This window comes from Hyla sarda, chromosome 4 (assembly GCF_029499605.1).
Source record: "Hyla sarda isolate aHylSar1 chromosome 4, aHylSar1.hap1, whole genome shotgun sequence".
In the NCBI taxonomy this organism is placed as follows: Eukaryota; Metazoa; Chordata; class Amphibia; order Anura; family Hylidae; genus Hyla; species Hyla sarda.
This window is the reverse complement of record NC_079192.1, coordinates 211,929,712-211,953,028: the sequence shown is the minus strand read 5'-3', so window position 1 is coordinate 211,953,028 and position 23,317 is coordinate 211,929,712. Positions and strand designations below refer to the sequence as shown.

The following is a 23,317-nucleotide window of genomic DNA, read 5'->3' as shown; positions in this document are numbered from 1 at the left end:
CTGAATTATTTAGGCTTCACAATCATTGGGGTATAATGTTAAGTACAGAAAATGAGCATAAATATGTATGAATACCATCACACCACATTTAAATCATTGCCTGTAAATTCATAACTCAGTAACAAATTCTAATTGTATGATATTTAGCATCTTAGGCTCCAGTTAAGTTCCTTAGAGAAGCATGCATAAACACATAATAAAGTACATATGCTAATTCAAACCTTCTGAACAACTAAAAGGAAACAGGACAAAAGAGGTGTGCCAGTGTTACCAGGACTGTCTCCACACAAACAGAGCAACATGGGGAATGGGAGGACAAAGTTGAACAAAAAAGTATTTATTTATAATGCTTTTTATAGCCAATACATTTCACAATGCTGTACTATACCATTCAAAACTAGACATATTTTTTGTAAATAATGCACAACAAATATCATTCCTACTTTAGCAGAGTACTATGTCATTGGTGATCATTAATAGACAACCCCTTTTCCTGAACCCTATTACTATATACTCGTTTTTCTTGAAGGGAAATGTGTCTAACTTAGGGTCTTTCTATTATCTGAAGGAGGGGATCCCATAAAATAGAAAAATTCAAAACTATAATTATGTATACAATATTATATCGAAATTCCCACTGCAATGTATGTTTTAGATTCACAAAACTTGAAGCCATGTTTTGATACAGATTTAAGGTCAAAGAAAAAAAAAAGAATTTGACTGGCACTAAAATCATAGAACACTCATATTCCTCTTGCTTTTATTTGTAATGTATTGTGGGAAAATTATGATTTTATAAAATATATCCTCCACAATTATCTACAGTATATAGGCTTCCCGCAATCGGCTTGCATTAAAAACATTAAAAACTAATTTGGACACTGGATTGTTTTGGGTCTTTAAGTCAGATGGACCTTTGATTCTTCATAAGTTAAAAAAAAGATCCAGAAATTTTTGGTGGCAGATGCTTGCCAGTATTTATACACTCATGACGGTAATGGAAGAAGCTATTTATTTTTCCAAGCAGTTCAAAAAGTATCCCTTTTAGTGAGAAGCAGCAGGTTTTGAGCCTAGAAAGGGTAAGAACCAATATCTTTTTACGAGGTGCCAAAAAAAAAATCACTTTTTAAGAGTAGCATCGGGATTGGTTTCCTAGAAAGTATGTAAAAATTTCACAAAACCCTACACGCACTCTTTTTTTTTCACAACTATTAGGCTGGGTTTACAGGATACGGCATAGGTGAACCTAGATCTTGATGCAACTGATGCCAAAACTGATGACAAGTTGTCATCAGTTGTATGGCATCCGGTGTCCATTGTTTTTGGTTATCGGACAGGGGAACGCAGCAAACTGCATTCACCTGTCCGATGCCCTTTGCCGTGTCCAAACATCTGGTGTCAAAATTGAGATGCTGGATGATTGTGAACTGTGCCATTCAAATGAATGGGATCAGTTCTAGCATCAGTTTCCCTCCGGACTCTTGACATATGTGAACCCAGCCTTACTCTACTTAAAAAAATATGGCACACTTGAATTCATGAATAAATAGACTGCATACAAAAGTGACACAAACCTCTACTCATAGTTTTTTCTTTACAACAATTAGTGTATTACAAAAACTGAGACACTTAGCTTGCTTTGAAACAGACTTTGCACTGACAGAACACATACTGAATGCTCTCTGCAGTGCTGTTTTAACTGCAATTATTGGGTTAGAGTGGTCCTACTCCTATCTGTGTTGTTCACTTATAGTTGTCCCTCGCAGAGATCTTCCTCTAACACCTGGTATTTCTAAAATGGCTGTTGAAGCTATATGCATAAGATTTCATAATAGCTTTGACATCCCCCTATACTGCCTTCTAATTGGCTGGGAGATCTGTTTATAGGACATTATGTGCTGCCCTGGCCGCATGTGATCCTACATTATCCTTCTACATTCTGTTATTTAATGCCATTTTAGCCGGGTTAACCAAAACAATCCACCTGAGGTTAGAGTTTCCATTGGTCCAAACTTTTAGCAATGTTTGAACCAAACCTAGGTTCTACAGGTTCATTTTGCTCATCAGAATATCCCAATAAAACACATTGTTGTGTCAAGTTAACACACCCAAGGTAACCATTGCTGCATCTGAAGCAATATTGGATATTTTTAACCATTGCTTTATTTAAAGCAGTAATGTTTTTAATGTGAAATCATTTTCCTAAATAAACTTTATTGAAGTGTATGTGGATTTCTTTTGAATGTCAGGTTGCGGTTGCACTCACTCATGGATCACAACAGAAGCTCACTCATTTACCTTAGCCCCAGCACAGCATGATCACTGTAGTGAGACACTGTGATTTTTGGTTGCACAACCCCTGTTGCATCCAAAGTGTACACTTGACACCTTAAATGTGAACTAACTTTATGGCCAAAATCACTGTGAAGCCCCAAAATAACCAATCCACAACCTTTTAAAATAAATGTAGCTAAAATACATTTTTATATTAAAAAATATTTTATTAAGATGGAAAAGATAAAGATTACAAAAATACAAATATTATCAATATTACAAATATTAGGAGATTGTACATTTTTACACCATTTACAAGATAAAAAAAAATCTAACAGAAATATCAATGAATAAAAGAGAACTTCAGTTTATTTAACGTTCTAATCAGATTTGTTAACAAAATAATTATCAAAATGTTAACACTGTAAAATATTGGTACCATTGGTACGAACATATAACATCCACAGGAATATAATGATACATAGAGTATTTGCTGTCTTATTCATCAGTTCCTTAGACCCACTGTACCAGTATGCAATATATGTCATATAAGGTGATCTGTAACAAAGTATGGTCCAACAAGCATCCTAGTTGAGGAGATATTTATGTAGTTATGTAGAGGCACATTCAAAATATAATATAGACAGCTATTTTAGGTTATATCAATGTTTATTATGTGTGACTGATGTTACTTGCTGTGTTTTCCTGTAACCAGCATAGGGTTGTTTGTATCATATATTGAAAAGCTTTAGATGATGCCAACACAACATTACGTAGAGTGTGCAGTGTTGCCCAAAAGGTGAAATTGTAACTATTTGTGTTATTGGCTTTAATCACCTCACAATATATTATTGTTGCACAGTTTGTTTTCTTTTTTTTTTTATAGAGCTAAGATTTTTTTATTTGTTTCCTTATGTACATTTTTACACATAATATAAACACTACACTCAGAATGGTATCTACCAACAGATGACACTCTCTTGCATAGCAGGAGAAGTCATATTAAATATTCAGTAATTCAGTATTTTGGTTATATACATAATACTGCCAAGAAGTAATAAATGAACAAAATTTAGTTTTAATATAAAATAGACTGAAAATATGCTGCATATGTTGTACTGTAAGTAGGTGGTGACATATATTTGTTCTACTGTGTATGCTATATGATATTTAAGAATTGTTGCCAGTTTAAGCACATGTATATTAGGTTTCAATGGTCTTAGTAGTAGGCTCTTGGGTATTATGGTTTGCTTATTTTAAATCACAATAGTTTCAGGTTTTGCTTCATAAATATTTTCTTGTGAAAACTTAAAGGGGTACTCCGCCCCTAGGCATCTTATCCCCTATCCAAAGGCTACAGCACCACAGACATCTGGTGCATGGAGCAAATTCTGCTCCATGCCGGATGACTGGCGATGCGGGGCAAAGGCTCATGACATCACAGCCACGCCCTGCTCGTGATGTCACAACCACGCCCCCTCAATGCAAGTTTATGTGAGGGGGCGTGGTAGCTGTCATGCCCCCTCCCATAGACTTGCATTGCGGGGGCATGGCTGTGAAATCACGAGCAGGGTGTGGCCAAGACATCACAAGTCTTTGGTGCTGCACCCAAAGCTCTAAACGAATGGCGGGTGAAGCAGGGAGATAGCGGGACCCCTGCGATCAGACATCTCATCCTCTTCCTTTGGAAAGGGGATAAGATATCTAGTGTACCCCATTAAGGCAGTAATGAAAGTAATACATAGTATAGTTTATAGATTTTCTTTGAGAACCTTTATATACAGTATATCTCGCAGCAGGTCTCCATACAACTGTATCCTAAGTTACAAAGGAATTATTGTTTCAGGGTTTCCATAACTTACATATGTATTTTGAGGTCTGGCTTTTTGAGAACTTTAAAACCTCTGTATAGACAACTTAAAAATAAAAAATAAAAATACAAACACCTGGGGCTATCAATTTTTCTGAGCTCACCAGAAGGTAAAAATGACATGATAACTTTATACTGCATGTCAGTATGATTACACTGATACCAAACTTACATAGCTTTGGTTTTGTCTCACTAACTTACTGCTTAAAAAAATAATAATAATAATAATAATGGCAACATTCTGTCTCCTATAACATTTTTTATTATTTTTTGTTTTTATTATTTTTTTTGATTGGATTTGTGAGGCATTTAATGAAAAAATGTTAATTTTTTTTTACAGACAAACAACTTTATATTTTATTAGGAAATTTCTGATTGCGGAGGTACCGCATTCTTTTGTTGTACAAAGGGGGAAAGGGGGGTAAAGGGAATATTATAAGATGTAATTCTTAAAGGGGTACTACCGTGGAAAACTTTTTTTTTTTTTTTTTTAAATCAACTGGTGCCAGAAAGTTAAACAGATTTGTAAATCACTTCTATTAAAACATAATAATCCTTACAGTACTTTTTAGGGGCTGTATACTAAAGAGAAAAAAAATGCATTTCCTCTGATGTCATGACCACAGTGCTCTCTGCTGACCTCTGCTGTCCATTTTAGGAACTGTCCAGAGCAGCATATGTTTGCTATGGGGATTTTCTCCAGCTCTGGACAGTTCCTAAAATGGACAGCAAAGGAAAGCAGAGAGCACTGTGGTCATGACATAAGAGGAAATGCATTTCTTTTTTGGATTTCTCTTTAGTATACAGACCCTAGAAAGTACTGGAAGGATTAAGATTTTTAAATAGAAATGATTTACAAACCTGTTTAACTTTCTGGCACCAGTTGATTTAAAAAAAAAAAAAAAAGTTTTCCACGGGAGTACCCCTTTAATAAGTTTCAAAACCTTTTTTTTATATACTAATTTGTTACAATTTAGTAGAAGGGAGCTTTCAAACACTTATACAGTACACTATAGCACTAGCGTGTATTGTGTACTGTCTCTTCAACAAGCTATTATTACTGCTTGACTATGGCAGGCTGCAATAGTTTATCTCACACCTGTCACATTATTTCTTAACTCTTCCTGCCACTATTGATTTACAGGACTGGCATCAGAGTGATCTCTGATGCCAATCACTGATGATGGGTGTCAGCAGCAGATGGCAACCAGCACCTGCCAAATATGGAGTGAGTTCAGCTCCTGAAGCCATTTCATACTTTCCTACACTTTTATTACTTGACACCTTGCTATAATAATATTTCACTGGCATGTCTAAATATGGCTGTGTTCACCATACCTTGGAGCCCTTGTCAGTAGTTCCATCAGATTTCATTTAAAGAATAGCAAAAGCAGGCAGCACTTTTCCTGTCAAAATGATAGACACCACAATGGAACCTAAGTCAATAGGGTCTTTCAGGAGATATTGGTGTCCTTAGTTTGCTGGATCCTGCACCACCATCATTGTCTCCATTATAAAGTGTGAACAGATCCTTATATAAAAGTATTATTAGGGATCCATTGTGGCCTCTACCAAGAACAAGAAGCTCTGTGTCAGTAGATGTGCTGTCAGCTATATTGAAAAGGCAACTAAGCAAGTACATTCACGTAGCTGTTTCCATAACTACAATGTGTCCTGAAATGGAAGAGGTCCAATTGATCAGTCCCAACAACATGTAATATAAATAAAACAAAAAAAAAACAATAAGCAAGAAAAAGCATCATGAAGAATTTAAGAAATTCACTAGAACTAAGCAGGAGTTACTCTACATGTCATTGACTAGTTGTTTAATAAGGGTAATCCTGAGATGAAAGCTACCTAGCACCTGGACTGTAAAGAACAGAAAACTAGGAGAAAATAAAGTGTCCTAGAAACTACTGAGCACAGACACTTAAGCTGTGCACTGCCTTACTGACAGCTAGCAGATGAGATCATAGAGACCCTTTAATCTTGTGGCAAGCCAAATTGGCATAATTCTTACTGTGGTTTTCATAGATGATTTAAGGATTTAAGCGATATCATCTTGAAACAACATTTTTGTGAAAATGTGTTTTTTTGTTTGGCACATATAACCTACCATTTATCTCTAATAGTTTTGTACTGAAATGCATGTTTATAGTAATGGAGATGAATTAAAATAGATTATAATATCTCTCCCTTTTAACCAAAATATTTTCAAAGACATATTTCAAGGATATTTTGTTTTTTACATATGGCTTGGGGGGGTGTAAAAATAAATAATAAGTCATTCATACTCACCTACTCCAATCCCCTATAGCTGCCATTTCTTTGTCGCCCATCCCATCTATCACAGACACTGTAACAAGTGACCACAGCGGGACTGAAAGGGCAGTTCCTACAGAGATGACTAGTCACAGGAACAAGGAAGATGCAATGGTAATGTGTGGGAATGGGAGGCTTCAGAACCGCAGTTTTGAGGAATAAGGTTAGGTGAGTATGATTTTTTTTTTTTACACAACCTCTAGTCATATATAAAAAATAAAAATAAAAAAAAAGACAAAACTGTATGCCCTTGGAAACCCTCTTTGATAACTTTATAGCACAGCAAGGGAATATAGTTCCTTAAATACTGCATGACACTTCACAGGACTACACATTAGCTGCAAAGCAACATGGACTATGTGCCCCACCATACAAGCTCCTGCAAACAACATGAAGACTAGTAGTTGAAAACCCCTAGGAAAATAGCTATATATAAAATAAAAAAATAAACAATGCCTCATAGTATGATCCTATCACTTTTTTTCATTTGCTGATTTGCTTTTTTCATTTGCTGAAAATTCATCCTCTTTTCTGGAGGAAAACCCAGACAGAAAACCTGCAGCATTTCTGCTATGTATATTCATAACTTCTCATTATTAAAATGTAATTGGGTTGTATTTTCATCTTTTTGATACAGAGATTTTTTCACTACATTTGTCTATTTCTGTGTTCATTCACAAAGACCAGTCACTTAAGAAATTACTATATTATTTTTTCTGTTGGTTTTCTTCTAGACTGAAATAAGTATTATAACTTCCCACACCATTTTGGGTAATGAATTAACAGAAAATAAATGCAGAAATATTTTCCTACTACTTAGATGTAGGAAGGATGAGAGGTAAAGAGTCTTCAGAATTACCATACTTATTGCCATTTTAATGTATTTATATTATATTGAGATTTTTCTCTTTCTTATTTAATTTTCATTATAAAATAAATACAAATTGATATGGTTAGTGCAGATTACTTTGCTTTGACAAATGTTCTAGGACTTTAAGTACTTTAAGTACTGTAGATATTAGGATCTCAGGATTGTGACAAGCTGGGGGGGGGGGGAGCCCGTGGAGGTTCGCTTGGTGGCATTCTACGATTTATGTGTCTGTGTTTGGTTCAAAAATAAATAAAGAGAGGACACCTAGTGTTACACATTTGGCCATAAATAAAACTATAAATCAGAGCAGCATAAAAGTCAACAACATTTCATCCTATTGTCCATATAAAGATTGTTCAAGTATACTCAGGAATTTTGTCACTACATAAACCAAACATCTTAGCAATAAGAGAACATGACAATAAATTAAGTATAAACAAGAAGCACAACTTGATTATCAAGTAAAGCTTTGGAAATCATTGTTAATGTTGGTATTCGATAATTGTCTATGCAGATTTGTAGGTAAGGATAATCTTATGTATCCATTTTGCATAATAAGCCACTCTAACAAAGATGACCGGTCTGTTTTGGACAGCACAACCTCTTCCCGGGATGATGACACCTTGAACCAAATCTGTCCTGTTTTCGGCACAGATAAGAGGGCCACCATAATCACGCTGTAGATATAAAAAAACATCAGAGATGCAAAAATATATAACAGGCTTTGTACTAATACATTCATTTTATATCTTGTTTTCATTCTTATATTTACAGTCCTAATATTAATATAAAGCATTATGAAATAAGAGATCATTAATCATTTTCAAGATAAATATTTACCCCCACTGGTTGAAATAAATGTCTGCAGTCATTTATGAAGTTATAACATATAAAGAAAGTGCCATTCACCAGGACATTGAGGATAACATCTTCAGTACCTTATTAGTAAATATTTAAAAATTGATCATCATCAGTAGATGACAGAACAGAGGAGGACAGCGGCAGATACTTCGCATGAGGTCGCGCACATCATCAGGCATGATCTCGCACCAAGTAGCTGCCACTACCCTGTCTGTTCCATCTCTGTTCTGCCGTCCACTGATGATAATGATTTTTTTTGTGGATTTACTAATAAAGTATCAAAGATTTTATCCTCAACGCCGTGGTGAGTTCTGCTTTCTACAATCTGTAGTAGCTGGCACCGCTACTACACAGGATCCCCACCAGCACACTCTTACAGCACTAACTACTAGAAGTGTACTGCCAAATTGGACCTGAGGAAGGCAATTTGTAAGTGCCGAAACGCGTTGTCCATATTGCCTAATAAAATATTTATTGTCCTGTGCCGGCCTGAGCCTGAGTCAGTCTTACTGTGAACACCCCTTAGCAGCGCCTCCAAGACCACCTTTTCCTACTAACTCTTACATTCTATATATGTTATTTCAGTTTGGATTGGACATATATATATATATATATATATATATATATATATATATATATCCCATTAACTTCATAATACAAGGAACAGCACCTCCTTATTATCATTGCACCAGTCCCTGATGGCATAGGTCCCTTTAGCGACTTGCAAACAAGGTAGTAGCCAGCTCTTTTCCTATAGAGTTTTATTCAGAAATGTATTCAGTTTTGTTAATCTAAAAGAGGATGTGTACCATACAATCCCATCTTTTATGTAACCCTTTTTTGACCAAAAATGTTTTGGTTTCTAAAAGCCATAACTCTTTTATTTTTCCATCAACTGAACTATATTATGAAGACTCGTTTTTTGCAGAACCAATTGTACTTTGTATTAATGCATTTTATTTTACCATAAATTAATTAGGTGGGGTTTTGGTTTTACAAAGTATAATTTACAGTGCAACTGACTTGTTATCTTTCATTTGTAGATTAATACAATTACTATTAGCCATACTCAAAGACAGACATATGGACTTGTAGTTTGTGTTTACTGGTGCTTGCCCTATTTGATACGTAGATTAGTTCTACCTTTACCCAGTTCACTGTGTAAATCTTATACAGTGTTGCTTTGCCATCACCCTACTGTTTATTGTTATTAGGGTGGGGCTTCATGTTATGGTTTCCTATCAAACCATTTAATAATTATGGGGAAATGTGTTGAGAACTTTCTGAGACTCTGTGTTGTACTTGTTGTACTGTGGGTTGTACCTATATTGTGTAGCAATCTGCATTGATGTGTCTGATGCACAGACAGCCCTCTTTGCCGCTATTCTTACTGAGGATCATTTCACCTTTTGTTATTTTGTTTTAAGCAAATTGGTGATCATTGCAATAGTGATTTATTGATATACATCTCTTGTGATGAGCTAACTCTAGGTGTCCCAGATGGCCCAATGAGCTGGAACCCACCTAGACTTGCCATAGGGCATGTGAGTTCCTGTTTGGGGTTGTCCTTCTCAGGATGACAACTCTGCCTAGGTATAGGGTTAAAGTGTAGAAGAAATAATGATGAAAGAGTTGATCATTGATTGTCACCACGGAAGTCCTTGTATGTCCTATTAGTCAGTTCAGTTACATGTTTGTTTTTTCTATTGACAAGTCACTTTCTGGAACATCTCAGGGAAGGGTAAACTTTTTCAGCATTTTTTTTTTGTAGTGTAGAATTACAATGTTGATAAAGAAATTAATGGTTGTAATACACTGCTCAAAAAAATTATGGGAACACTAAGATAACACATCCTAGATCTGAATGAATGAACTAATCGTATGAAATACTTTTGTCTTTACATAGTTGAATGTGTTGACAACAAAATCACATAAAAATGATCAATGGAAATCAAATGTATCAACCCACAAAGGTCTGGATATGGAGTCTCACTCAAAATCATAATGGAAAACCACACTACAGGCTGATCCAACTTTGATGTAATGTCCTTAAAACAAGTCAAATGAGGCTCAGTAGTGTGTATGGCCTCCACGTGCCCATATGACCTCCCTAAAACACCTGGGCATGCTCCTGATGAGGTGGCAGATGGTCTCCTCAGGGATGTCCTCCCAGCCCTGGACTAAAGCATCTGCCGACTCCTGGTCAGTCTGTGGTGCAACATGGTGTTGGTGGATGGAGCGAGACATGATGTCCCAGATGTGCTCAATCGGATTCACGTCTGGGGAAAGGGTGGGCCAGTCCATAGCATTAATGCCTTCCTCTTGCAGAAACTGCTTAAACACTCCAGCCACATGAGGTCTAGCATTGTCTTGCATTAGGAGGAATCCAGGGCCAACCGCACCAGCATATGGTCTCACTAGGGGTTTGAGGATCTCATCTCTGTACCTAATGGCAGTCAGGCTACCTCTGGCAAGCACATGGAGGGCTGTGCAGCCCCCCAAAGAAATGCCACCCCACACCATTACTGAACCACTGCCAAACCGGTCATGCTGGTGGATGTTGCAGGCAGCAGAACGTTCTCCACAGAGTCTCCAGTCACGTTTGTCACATGTGCTCAGTGCGAACCTGCTTTAATCTGTGAAGAGCACAAGGCACCAGTGGCGAATTTGGCAATCTTGGTGCCAAACGTCCTGCACAGTGTTGGGCTTTAAGCACAACCCCCATCTGTGGACGTTGGGCCCTCATACCACCCTCATGGAGTCTGTTTCTGAGCATTTGAGTGGACACATGCAAATTTGTGGCCTGCTGGAAATAATTTTGCAGGGCTCTGTCAGTGCTCCTCCTGCTCCTCCTTGCACAAAGGTGGAGGTAGCGGTCCTGCTGCTGGGTTGTTGCCTTCCTACGGCCTCCTCCACATCTCCTGATGTACTGGCCTGTCTCCTGGTAGTGCCTCCATGCTCTGAAGACTAAGCTGACAGACATAGCAAACCTTGCCACAGCTCGCATTGATGTGCCATCCTGGATGAGCTGCACTACCTGAACCACTTGTGTGGGTTGTAGTCTCCGTCTCATGCTACCAATAGAGTGAAAACACCAAACAAGGGAGTGATCCAGCTCACCTTCCCTGATATACAGTGCTCAGACCGGAGCCCGACAAGGCATCCAATATTGAAGAAAGAAGGTACAGAGGGTCCAGCACTTTGTTGCAAGGAGCTTTATTAAAGATACATAACACCATAAAAACGACAGTCAGTCAGACATGTTTCGAGCGCAAGCGCTCTTCCTCGGTGAAAACACCGCCAGCATTCAAAAGAGACCAAAACATTAGCCAGGAAGCATAGGAACTGAGAAGTAGTCTGTGGTCACCACCTGCATAACCACTCCTTTATTGGGGGTGTCTTGCTAATTGTCTATCATTTCTATCTGTTGTCTGTTCCATTTGCACAACAGCATGTGAAATTTATTGTCAATCAGTGTTGCTTTCTGAGTGTACAGTGGGATTTCACAGAAGTGGGATTGACTTGGAGTTACATTGTGTTGTTTAAGTGTTCCCTTTATTTTTTGAGCAGTGTATCATTATATAATGAAAACAATAAAACTAAACAAAACAGGTGCTTATTGTCTTACCTCACAGGGTGCAATGGTGGCGGTTTCATTAATAGCACAAATTTCAGACTCATTGACTGTAATCCTCCCTTTGTGGTATTCGTTGCATTTTTCATTTCCTACAATAACCATTTTCCCATAATGAAGCTGCCCATCATAATTGTTTGCTTCAAAAAAAGAAAAATAATACTTAGTATTTGGTTAATTGTATATGCAATAATTACTAAAATGTTTCTAATTTTCTCCTGAGCTCCTGTTTAGGTCTATGCGCCATGAAGCTGAGAGTCAGTAGAGCTGAAAAGGAGCCTGGGAGCTAGAAGGATAAGTACTATATAAGGACTTTATCAAATTTTAATAAGACATATATAACATTTTAGGCATGCTTTTTTGGTCCTGTTTAAAGAGGAAAAACGTTTCTTTTTAAACTGCTTTTTCCCCGCAATTAGACAGTTAGACAGTGTTAACCTGGCCTAAGGCTATTTGGTCAGAATCACAACTGGATGAACTCTACTGGAAAATATATGACCAAACTATGGTGCTTCTTTTTTAGTTTTCTATGTTAAGAGAAAAGTATTATTAAATAAACAAATTAAATGTATATTTCAATTATAAATACATTTTAAAAAGTATTTTATAATATTCTACAGTCACAATTAGAAACATAGAAGATTGTTGGCAGAAAAAGATCACCTGGTCCCTTTAGCTTTCTCTTATATTAATGTGCTCACTATTTTTATATTAAGATAGATATCAATGTATCCGTGGCAGGTTTGAATATACTTACTGTAAATTTAACAACCACATCTACTGGAAGCATGTTCCAAGCATCTATTACTCTACAATTAGTGCACAGACTTTAATCTATTATACAGTTATGCTACAGTATGACTAACATGGACCTGGTGGTTTAAGTATGCTCTATTAGCACCCAATATTTAGGGAAACACACATGTGCATGTGAATGCAACCCAAAGTGGTGTCCCCATCTCCACCTATTAGTTTGTTATCCTCTATTCAGTGAATGGGAACAACTATAAGAAATGGGAATACTCTTTAGGGGAAAGTTCACACATACTGTATTTTGCTGTGTATTTGCTGCTGCACATTTTCCTACCCATTGAAGTCAATGGGTAGCAAAATCAGCTGCATATTTTGCTCCCCACTGACTTCAATAGGTAGGAAAATACGCAGCAGCAAAATACGGCATGTGTGACTCTACCCTTAAGCAAAGGTAAAATAATGCAGTTGTTAGCAGCAACACATACTAATAATAACAACAACCAGTATAATAAATGTGTAAAATATCTTACTTCCTGTGTGCCCCCATCCATACACAGCACATACTGTTTTCTCTGGAATTGTACATCCATAATATGGCAATTTGATAAGTGTCACATACTCATTAAGTTCTGCTGATCTGTTAAAATAATAATAATAATAATAATAATAATAATAATAATAATAATAATAATAAAATAATAACCTGGAACATATAATTAGATCTATCAACTATATAAGCACTAAACCAAAACCATACAAATGATGTTTGTGCATCTACCTAAAAAAAGCTAAACTAACAATGTAGAATTCATATGGAATGAAAGCAAATAAAACAAAAATATAAGACTTTTGCATCTTTTTGCAACTGTGTGCACAGACAACCAATATGCCTTAGACTTACAAATAGTGCATTAGTTTTGCAGCAATGGATGTTAAGAATTCATAATTTTACAGATAAGTAAAAAAATACACTGCATGAACATAGGCTGAATGAATGGCTGAGACTTGTCTTTTAAATCCATCCCTGGCTTTGTACCGTATATGCCGGCGTATAAGACGACCCCCAACTTTCACACTGAAAATATAGAGCTTGGGATATACTTGTCGTATGAGACTACCCCTCCTACAGCGATGTACAGTACCTTGTAGTTCCCCCCATATTAAGTAGGCAGTATAGTTCCCCCCCATAAGTTAGGCAGCATGTTCCACCACTATCGTAGGCAGCTCCCCCACATTAGGTCAGCAGCTCCCACACATTAGGTCAGCAGCTCCCACACATTAGGTCAGCAGCTCCCCCACATTAGGTCGGCAGTTCCCCCACAATAGTAGGCAGCTCTCCCACATTAGGTCGGCAGCTCTCCCCCACAATAGTCGGCAGCTCCCCCAACAATAGTAGGCAGCTCCCCCCCACAAAAGTCGGCAGCTCCCCCCACAATAGTAGGCAGCTCCCCCCACAATAGTAGGCAGCTCCCCCCCACAATAGTAGGCAGCTCCCCCCCACAATAGTAGGCAGCTCCCCCCCACAATAGTAGGCAGCTCCCCCCCCCCCACAATAGTAGGCAGCTCCCCCCACAATAGTAGGCAGCTCCCCTTCCCCACAATAGTAGGCAGCTCCCCCTACAATCGTAGACAGCTCCCCTCCCCCAAAATAGTAGGCAGTTCCCCCACAATAGTAGGCAGCTCCCCTCCCCCACAATAGTAGGCAGCTCCCTCCCCCACAATAGTAGGCAGTTCCTCTACAATAGTAGGCAGCTCCCTCCCCCACAATTGTAGGCAGCTCCCTCCTCCACAATAGTAGGCAGCTCCCCCCACAGACATACAACTTCAGGCCATATAGAGTGTATGGCTGGAGGCTGTATGTCTGTGTACTGCCCCCCACAGTGTTCCTGTCACCACTCCTCTGGCCCGTGGTAACAATCTAGTGCTATGGCCTATGGACCATAGCAGCAGTCCCGGGACCGGAAGAGCTGTGATCGGAACACTGTAGATGACGCGCCGCCGGTCACTCACCAGGCCCAGGCCGGCGCTCGTCCTCCTGCAGTCCTCCTGCGCCTCTATGGTTGTACACACGGGACGTCACTGACGTCCCGTGCGTACAACCATAGAGAGGTGGAGAAGCGCAGAAGGACCGGAGGAAGACCACAGGAGGACCGGGGGAGGACGAGCGGTGGCCGGGGAATGGTTAGTAACCCGCGGACATCCTTATGTCCCGAAAAGATTTTTCGGGACACAGGGATGTCTGGCATAGGAATACTTATGATTATCTGCCTGGGCCGGCTCCTGTGTGTGGCTGCAGGCGGGGGCCGGCCAGAGCATGTAAAAACTAATTCATGTATACTAAAAACCAGGGTGCCTCAAGCTGTTGTGAAACTACAACTACCAGCATGCCCGGACAGCCTATGCCGGACCTATACCCGGTGTATAAGACGACCCCCGACTTTTCAGAAGAAAATTTGTGGTTAAAAAGTGGTCTTATACGCCGGAATATATGGTATATTGTAATAACTTTAACCCTTAAAGGATTTTTCACTTTTGTGTTTTCTCCTTGCCTTTAAATAGCCATAAGTCTTTTAATGTTTCACCCATATGGCCATATGTGGGGAGAAGTTGAAAAAAAAGCTCCACAATTTAGCAGCCTTTGTGGGTTTATGTTTCTACGCAGTGTGCTTAACAGTTAAAATAGCATGTTACGTTTATTCTGTAGGTCACTATAATTACAACAATATCCAATTTGTATAGGTTTTGGTTTATTTTACTACTTTAAAAAAATACAACTTTTTGTAAGAAAAATTGTATGCTTCTCTTCTGAACCCTTTAACTCTTTTTATTTTTCATATATGAGGGTTCATTTTTGTGCCATGCTCTGTAGTATTTATTGGTACCAATTTTGTTTTGATGGGACTTTATGATCGCTTTTTATAATTTTTTTCTCATATATAAAGTGACCAAAAATGAGCAATTTTAGACTTTGGAAATTTTTTTTTACATTTATGCCATTTCCCCATGCGGGCAGAATTTAAAGCTGCAGGTACAAAGCTGTGTTTAGTCTTTCATTTGAAAACACTGAGCTTTGAGCCACTTTTAAAGGCTACTGAGGCTTCCCGCACATTTGGAGTGCCAATCGGACATAACATAGCAAAATAAGTGATTCCCATCCATCCTCTCAACTGATCGAGACCTCACAATTTTGATGGTGGTTCCAATCAGCTCCAGTGGGTTTAATACGATGCCACAATAAACTTTGATTGCGGTGTCTAAAGGGTTAATGACAGGCATTGGTGAGTTCTCATTGTCCGGCATTAGCGGTATGTCCTGGCTGCTGATAGGACTAAATACTGAGCAAAATATTATGCGTGAACCCAGCCTTAGAAAAACCCACAGGCAACACTTCACAACATCACAATAGGCTGTCAAAAAATACCTTACGCAGTTGAATGCACTTATCTATTTAACTCCCTGTCTTTGTAAAATGCTGTCTTTGATGTGACACAACACATGCAAATAACCATGTGTATATACGGAGAAAGAGCATATTTTTCTTCACAGCACCTTTGTCTTCAGAAAGATCCCTTCATTGTGTCGATGCTTAGCATTCCATGTGCCTGAGTAATACATTTCCAATGGGTAAATCACATCCTTTACAGCTGAAGTAGGTTATATGTAGTAGAATATGCATCAATGTTGTGAAGGTACTGAGTGAGTCACTACTGATTTAAGTACCTACAGCCTGCTGTGATCCCTTCTGAGGAACTCAATTTTATGAAAAACATGTGTTCGCTACACTTAGCCATAATATAATCACATTCTATTCCTGTATCTCCCCATTGGAACGTAAAAAAAAAAACATTGTTATCATAAGTTTCTCTGTATATTAATAAACCTAAGAAACTTTATCTATGCCATAGTAAGAATCATATGGAGAAGGAAGGTACAGGTTCAGTGACAACTTTGTGAACCTAAAGAGCTGAGAGTAACAATTGTAGTGTGACCATATTAGTTGGCTTATCCAGAAACTCCAATGAACTTACTTGGAAAGTTTTAAAAGAACAAGATGTGATCCTTTTGGCCCATGCACCAACTGAGAAATATTGAAAACTTGTTTATGCTTCTGTGTTTTGCTGTAGATATTGTGGATTCCTAGCCATGCTTCATAGTCTTTTAGGTCAACATCTCTATAATAATAAAAAAAAATACCTATTAAGTAACGCAATTTGTGGCTACGAAATACATTCCACACATAATTTCTATTCTGTGTATACACAATGTACACTTTAAGCCTATGGACACCTTTGACATGGGAAAAAATGGTTTTACATATGTTAGTGATTTAGAGTTATAAATCACACTGTTGAAGACTGAAATCTTAATTCATTTTCTGACCCACAGATATTCAGTTGTTGGCCTGCATCTAAGTTCAGATTTTTCTCATATGGTTGTATCTTCTCACTAATACGTGCTGAATGTGAGGTCTGTGAGTTCAGAAGTGTACGTTGGCAGCTATTTTTTTCACACCTCATGTGATTCTCCCCTACCTATTGTGTGCTTTCCTCCCTATCTACAGCCTGTGTTAGCTCCCGTTCATGTTTGTTATCCTAACTCTCCCTACTCTGAGCTATTTTGTACAACCTCCTCCCCTCTCTACTGCTATCATCTCTAATAGAAGGGAGAGGAGAATAGGGAGCCCCTCAGCTTTTTCACAGGAGGTAAAAAGACTTCCACAAACTTTGAAGATGCAAAATAGTAGTATATTTTTAAAGATGACTACTTAAAAATTTGCTTAATTTTGCATTTAGGAAAAAATTAAGATAAAAAAAGCAATAATGCATATACACTCTTTAAGTTACTAAGGTTGCATTCAAACCACATTTCCCCCAGACAGCAGACGGCGGCATACCGCGGTTTTGAGTCTGGCCTCAAAACCGGATAAGCTGACCGGAGTCACTATCTGACTTAATTTGGCGCATTTAAATGGATGAGATGCAGTGCTGGTCTGATGGGATAAGGCCGTGGCCAGTTTTGAAATTTCCCGCTGGCTGAAACGTGGTGTGAATGCACCCTAACACACTTTAAATTTGGCAGATAAATGATTTCTTGTCACTTCTTGTTCAGAAAAACATACATCCAATATATATATATATTTTTTTTTACTTTTTTTTTATCCTCCTACATATTTAAAACAGATGAAATCCATAGATTTCTGCCACAGATTTACTTCAGAAACATCAGTGGATTTTCCTAATGCAAATGTAACCATGTGAACGTAATTTTACCTACATTTTCAGGTTTAATAAACTGTTGGCACATTTGTGCTGCTTTTCTAATAACACCATTGTAAAAAGTAATGGTCAATATTGGTAAAATTATCAGTTTTTCAAATACATAAACAGAACTAATAGTAATGAAAGTACCCTATGTCAGGGTTTGCTAATGGCTATTAAGAACTAGTTACATTTGGCCTCTGAAACAGATAAGAAACAATTTGGTTGGTTGTTATGGACAACTGCACCACTCTTCCTCTACACAGATTTTCATAAATCTCCCTTTAGAGTATGTTCACACACGCAGATTTTCGCAGCGTATTTAGCTGCGTCTCCGCTGGTGAAGGCCCCGCTCTATGCTGGCTTTCCATGTGCCTGCTGGCAATACGCCGCTACGAGCAGACACACTGCAGTGATGTGCGCGGTGTACTCGCACATCGCGGCCGCTCTCCCTGCTCTGAGCTAGGCAGAGAGCTCCCGCCATGTGCGAGTATACTGCAACTCGCACAATGCAGTGTGCCTACTGGTAGCGGCGTATTGCCGCTACCAGCAGGCACATGTAAAGCCAGCATAGAGCGGGCCTTCACCAGCGGATCTGCAGCGTAAAATATGCTGAAAATCCGGGCGTGTGAACGTACCCTTATGTTTATATTACGTCTCTCTCTTTCCTTGTGCGCACATGAGTTGGCACATACGAGGTTTCTCCATCTTACTACACAAGTCAAACACAGGTAGTCTAAAGCACACTTTGTAGCTGCTCAGTGGAACCTTGTACCTTTGGGAAATGTAATTTACCATTCTTAAACTGTGGTCACACTGAACAGGATCACTCATTTCGTTCAGTGTAGACAGATGGACCAACATAGGAACCAAAAGATGAAAACATACTAGAAATGAATATTGTACAACGCACTGTTTGTCGTACAGTGGGATATTCTTTTCAGTTGTACTGCCTGCTAACCATCTATCCCCCATACTCTGTTGAACCAAGATGACAGAGAATTAATAAATTAAGACTAATAACTTTCATGTAATAACATGATAATAGCATAATACATATGTTATTGTTTAGTAAGAAAGTCTTCAAACACAAGTCAAATGTAGAGAATTATGACATAGTCTATGGGGGAGATTTATCAAAACCTGTCCAGAGAAAAAGTTGCTGAGTTGCCCATAGCAACCAGATTGTTTGCTATAGATAACTCAGTAACTTTTCCTCTAGACAGGTTTTGATAAATCTCCCCCTATATATTTAACTACTAACTAGTGGTGTTGCTGGGGGAGATGTTGCTCATGGCTACTGAGGCTATAACCCTAGGTCTGGCATCCATATTCCCTAATGGAGACTCTGTGAAGTATTCTTTACCCCTGAATTTGTGGCAGATATTTTTTTTTTCTTTCTTATGTTTGTTTACTTTCAGTTTCTTCATTACACTGCCCCGAATAGTGTGTGAGGCTTTTCTCCTTCCTGGATGGGCCTGGGAAGATGGTGGGTTGGGGGGGGGAGGGGTAGTCAGAGTATCAAATAGCCCCACCCTAAGACCGCTCTGATTCCCCCCCTGGGCTGCTCCCTCTCAATCAAAATCCAACATGCAGAACTGCAAATAAAAGTTTAATTGTGTGTTTGGGAGCAGCAGAACTGACAGTGCCAGGTATGAGCAGGGGAAGGAGCAGCTGGGTGGGGTTATGGCAGCAGGGAAGTGCCATTGAGCTCATCAGACCCACAGCAGTTTTCCTGATGCTAATTGCCCTCATGTTCCCTACTCTGTGGTAGTGCTGTTGGCAGAAAGAAAGTGATGTCAGATGACATGTCATTTCCTTCCAGCAGTGCCCAGCAGCCTCAGGGGAGGACCAGCAGCAAGGAAGAGCAGGGCAGTGCCTGAAACTAAAAGACAAATATCCTTCATACTGCAGGGTATGTTTCTGTCACAGAAATCCTGATCCTGGCCTCCGCAGAAAAAATAAACATGTCTATTCTTTCTGCTGATTTCACTCAGAAATGCATTGCCGTCTATAAGTTGGCGCATATCCAAGCAGTCCTACAGCATGACGGTTTATTCAAATGTGTAGAAGGTCTGCTCATGTTTTCCAGGCGGACATTCTTCAGGTTTACGCCATGTGAACATGACCTTAGTGTGCCTGCCTATGTGCCTGCCTGAATGTACCTGAGTGCGTGTATGCATGCCTGTCTGAGTGTCTGAGTTTGTATAGGCTTCTCAGGCTTTGTTCACATATATCAGTTGTCCAGCACAGTTTCCCTTAGGTGTGCATAGGAGGGAAACTAATGCTAGAACTGATCCCATTCATTTGAATTGGACAGTTCACAATCATCCCAATTTTGACGCTGGATGGTTGGACACACCGGGCAGCACCGGACAGGTGAAGGCAGATTGCTGTGTTCCCCTGTCTGGTTCCAGAGACAATGGATGCCAGATGCCATACAACTGATGACAAATGATGCACGTTGTAATCAGTTGCTGCCTCAGTTGCGTCAAGTCAAGATTTAGGCTGAGTTCATCTATGCCGGATGCTGGACATATGTGAACCCAGCCTCATTCATTTTACAACAGTGCCAATTAGGCCCTGCTACCCACTGAGGAAAATATTTATTGTAAATTGTGGGTCATATTATGTTCAATTTGTACATTTAACTGTCTTTATAATAATTGAAAAGTTTTCATATTTACCCAGAGAGAAAACACTGGCTTGCTGTAAGAACCCATTTCTCATTTACAAGAGATCCTCCACATTTATGTCCATTCCTGTAAGATAAGATGCCAAGGTATAATGTGAACAATGAGAGTATGGGGCTAAAAAGGAGGAAAGCCTGTGTACTCATTTTTCATGGTATATTTGACATCTAAAATATGGATGTGTTGGGGAGGTTATCATTTATGTGACATGTCAGGGATGTTATCCAAGAATGTAAATGTTATGTGATCACAAAAGCATTTTGCTTCACCCCTGGCTAACACCAGATTTGTTACTCTTACTCCAGTACTAGAATCCAAAAGGGCAGCAATTAAAGGGAAGGGGTTAGCTTTACACAGTTAATCCAAATCACACAGATGTTTAAAACTTCAGAGAGCCGGACTGGATAAATCCCAGACTAATTTACGGCTGATCTTTATTGCAAGGGAAAGACAGCAGGATAATATAAATGCTTGTTTGTTTTTTCTTGTTTCTTTTCCTTTTTTCTGTTTCCTGTAGGTCTGCTTTTCGACAGGGGGATCAAACATCTGGTTAAACTAAGCAAATCTGATTCACTTATGCCCTGTTCTAATCTTTAATAGCTCAAAGCTAAGCATGTATTAGTCAGTGAGCTCACTTGCCAATACTACAAAAGTAGTCGCTGCCTACACATAGAAAACATTAGTACAACCACCCATGTGTATTTGTTTCATATGATCAGAGGAGGGTTAAGGCTATAAAATCGGGCGCTTGAGAGGGGGAGGCAAGCCTACTATTTTACATGTCAGGACATGCCAGAAGTTATAATAACGCTGGTATATTCTGTAAAGTGCATTGTACACTTGTATTACAATATACAGCTACAAAGGATTTGCCTTATGGGAACAAAGAGACTTTCTGCTGAGTACAATTATGTACATATTATTAGACGTTTGAAAATTGGGCTAATGATGGAATAAGGCACCCTAATGTGTGCACAAATACAAAGCGTTTTACGTCTGATAAAAATACCTTTCATATTGTGTCCATATCTATTTCTATTATGCTAGTATGAAAAGTATTACCTTCTGCCAGCCAGTAAGATCAGTAAAGAATGAATAAAGAAAAGATGATTTACAAACACGTCTTTAAATTTTATGTATTTTATGTATGTGCCATGTAATTTAGCTGCAGCAAGACAAAAATCTCTTTTATGCAGTGGCATGCCATGTGTCTTTAAATGGGTAGTCCAGTAGAAAACATTTTTTTGTTTTTTAAATCAACTTGTGTCAGAAAGTTAAACAGGTTAGTAAATTACTTCTGTTTAAAAATCTTAATACTACAACAAAGGCAATCCAGCAATCACCGCCCAGGTACTGTATGTTCAGCTAATCTCAAGAAGGACGACATCCGACTGGCAGAAGCGCTATTGTGCGCGAAATTGCCGGCAGTCGCCTCTGAGCGCCCCACACCAAGCTTACCTGTCAGTCGGATGTCGTCCTTCTTGAGATGAGCTGAACATACAGTACCTGGGCGTTGAGTGCAGGATTGCCTTTGTTGTAGTATTCTGCTTTGTTCTGATATTGATTTCTTTGGTCCTAGCACAACCGAAGGACGAGGTTCCTAGGTCTGAATACCCGCCCATTGTATCCTTTTCAGTTCCATTTGTTAATTAAATATACCTGTCCAGTATTACTAGTGGTGCCACTCGGACTTTATTACCTTTTCTATTGAGTTGTTAAAAGTCTTAATCCTTCCAGTACTTATCAGCTGCCGTATGCAAACAAAGGAAGTTCTTTTTTTAAATGTATTTCTTGTCTGACCACAGTGCTCTCTGCTGACACCTCTGTCCATGTCAGGAACTGTCCAGAGCATGATAGGTTTGCTATGGGGATTTGTTGCTACTCTGGACATTCCTGACATGGACAGAGATGTCAGCAGAGAGCACTGTGGTCAGACAGAAAATAATTTCAAAAAGAAAATAACTTCCTGTGGAGCATACAGCAGCTGATAAGTACTGGAAGGATTAAGATTTTTATATAGAAGTAATTTTCTGGCACCAGTTGATTTAAAAAACATTTTTCCACCAGATTACCCCTTTAAATTCTCATAGCAATATTTTAAATAGGGCCCACTCAATCATGGCCACTTTCAGCAATGAGTTCACAACATATAAGGCTTTATATAAAGCATATAAAGCATTATTTTGCTCTTCCTAGTACACAGGAACAATGTACATAGTGATGTCACCGTACAGGGATAATGCACAAAGTGATGTCACTGTACAGAGGCAATGCCTACAATGATGTCACAGTAATGGGATGTGCTTGCTCTGGTAATCAGTCAACATTCAGACCCTATCCAATTCAAACTTTTGACATGATATTAACACTTTAAGCAGTGTATGAAGAGGAAAATGGAAATGGAGTGGCGCAATGCTACAATGATCCAATATAGCTCTGAATGGACATAGTATCAATATATGTATTTATTTACACATATAATAAAAAAAACATAAAATGTGACACATCAATATTGCAATATGTGTTTCAAGAGGCTGATCTCCATTAATCAATTGCAGATTATATTAGATGATTAATGGTAGTGCTACTCCAGTGCCATGTTTCCTCTTCATACACTGCTTTTCTATTGGGTTCTAGTCCTATTGATACTAGTGTTGAGCGGCATAGGCCATATTCGAATTCGCGAATATTCGCGAATATATGGACGAATATTCGTCATATTCGCGAATATTCGCATATTCGTAACATTCTCGTTTTATTTTCGCATATGTGAATATTCGC

General features: G+C 38.7%; 1 protein-coding gene across 1 annotated transcript in view; it reads right to left on the bottom strand.

Annotated features, from left to right (window-relative positions):
• Nucleotides 1-5,086: 5,086 nt before the first annotated feature.
• The window catches only part of HGF (hepatocyte growth factor), a 196,585-nt gene continuing 178,354 nt past the window's right edge, over nt 5,087-23,317 (bottom strand). The window contains exons 14-18 of the mRNA XM_056573419.1: nt 20,531-20,605; nt 16,614-16,757; nt 13,116-13,222; nt 11,827-11,972; nt 5,087-8,014 (exon numbers count right to left, since the gene is read on the bottom strand). Coding sequence (XP_056429394.1) covers nt 7,844-8,014; nt 11,827-11,972; nt 13,116-13,222; nt 16,614-16,757; nt 20,531-20,605 — 643 coding nt within the window. The 3' untranslated portion in view covers nt 5,087-7,843. The remainder of the gene's footprint in view (nt 8,015-11,826; nt 11,973-13,115; nt 13,223-16,613; nt 16,758-20,530; nt 20,606-23,317) is intronic.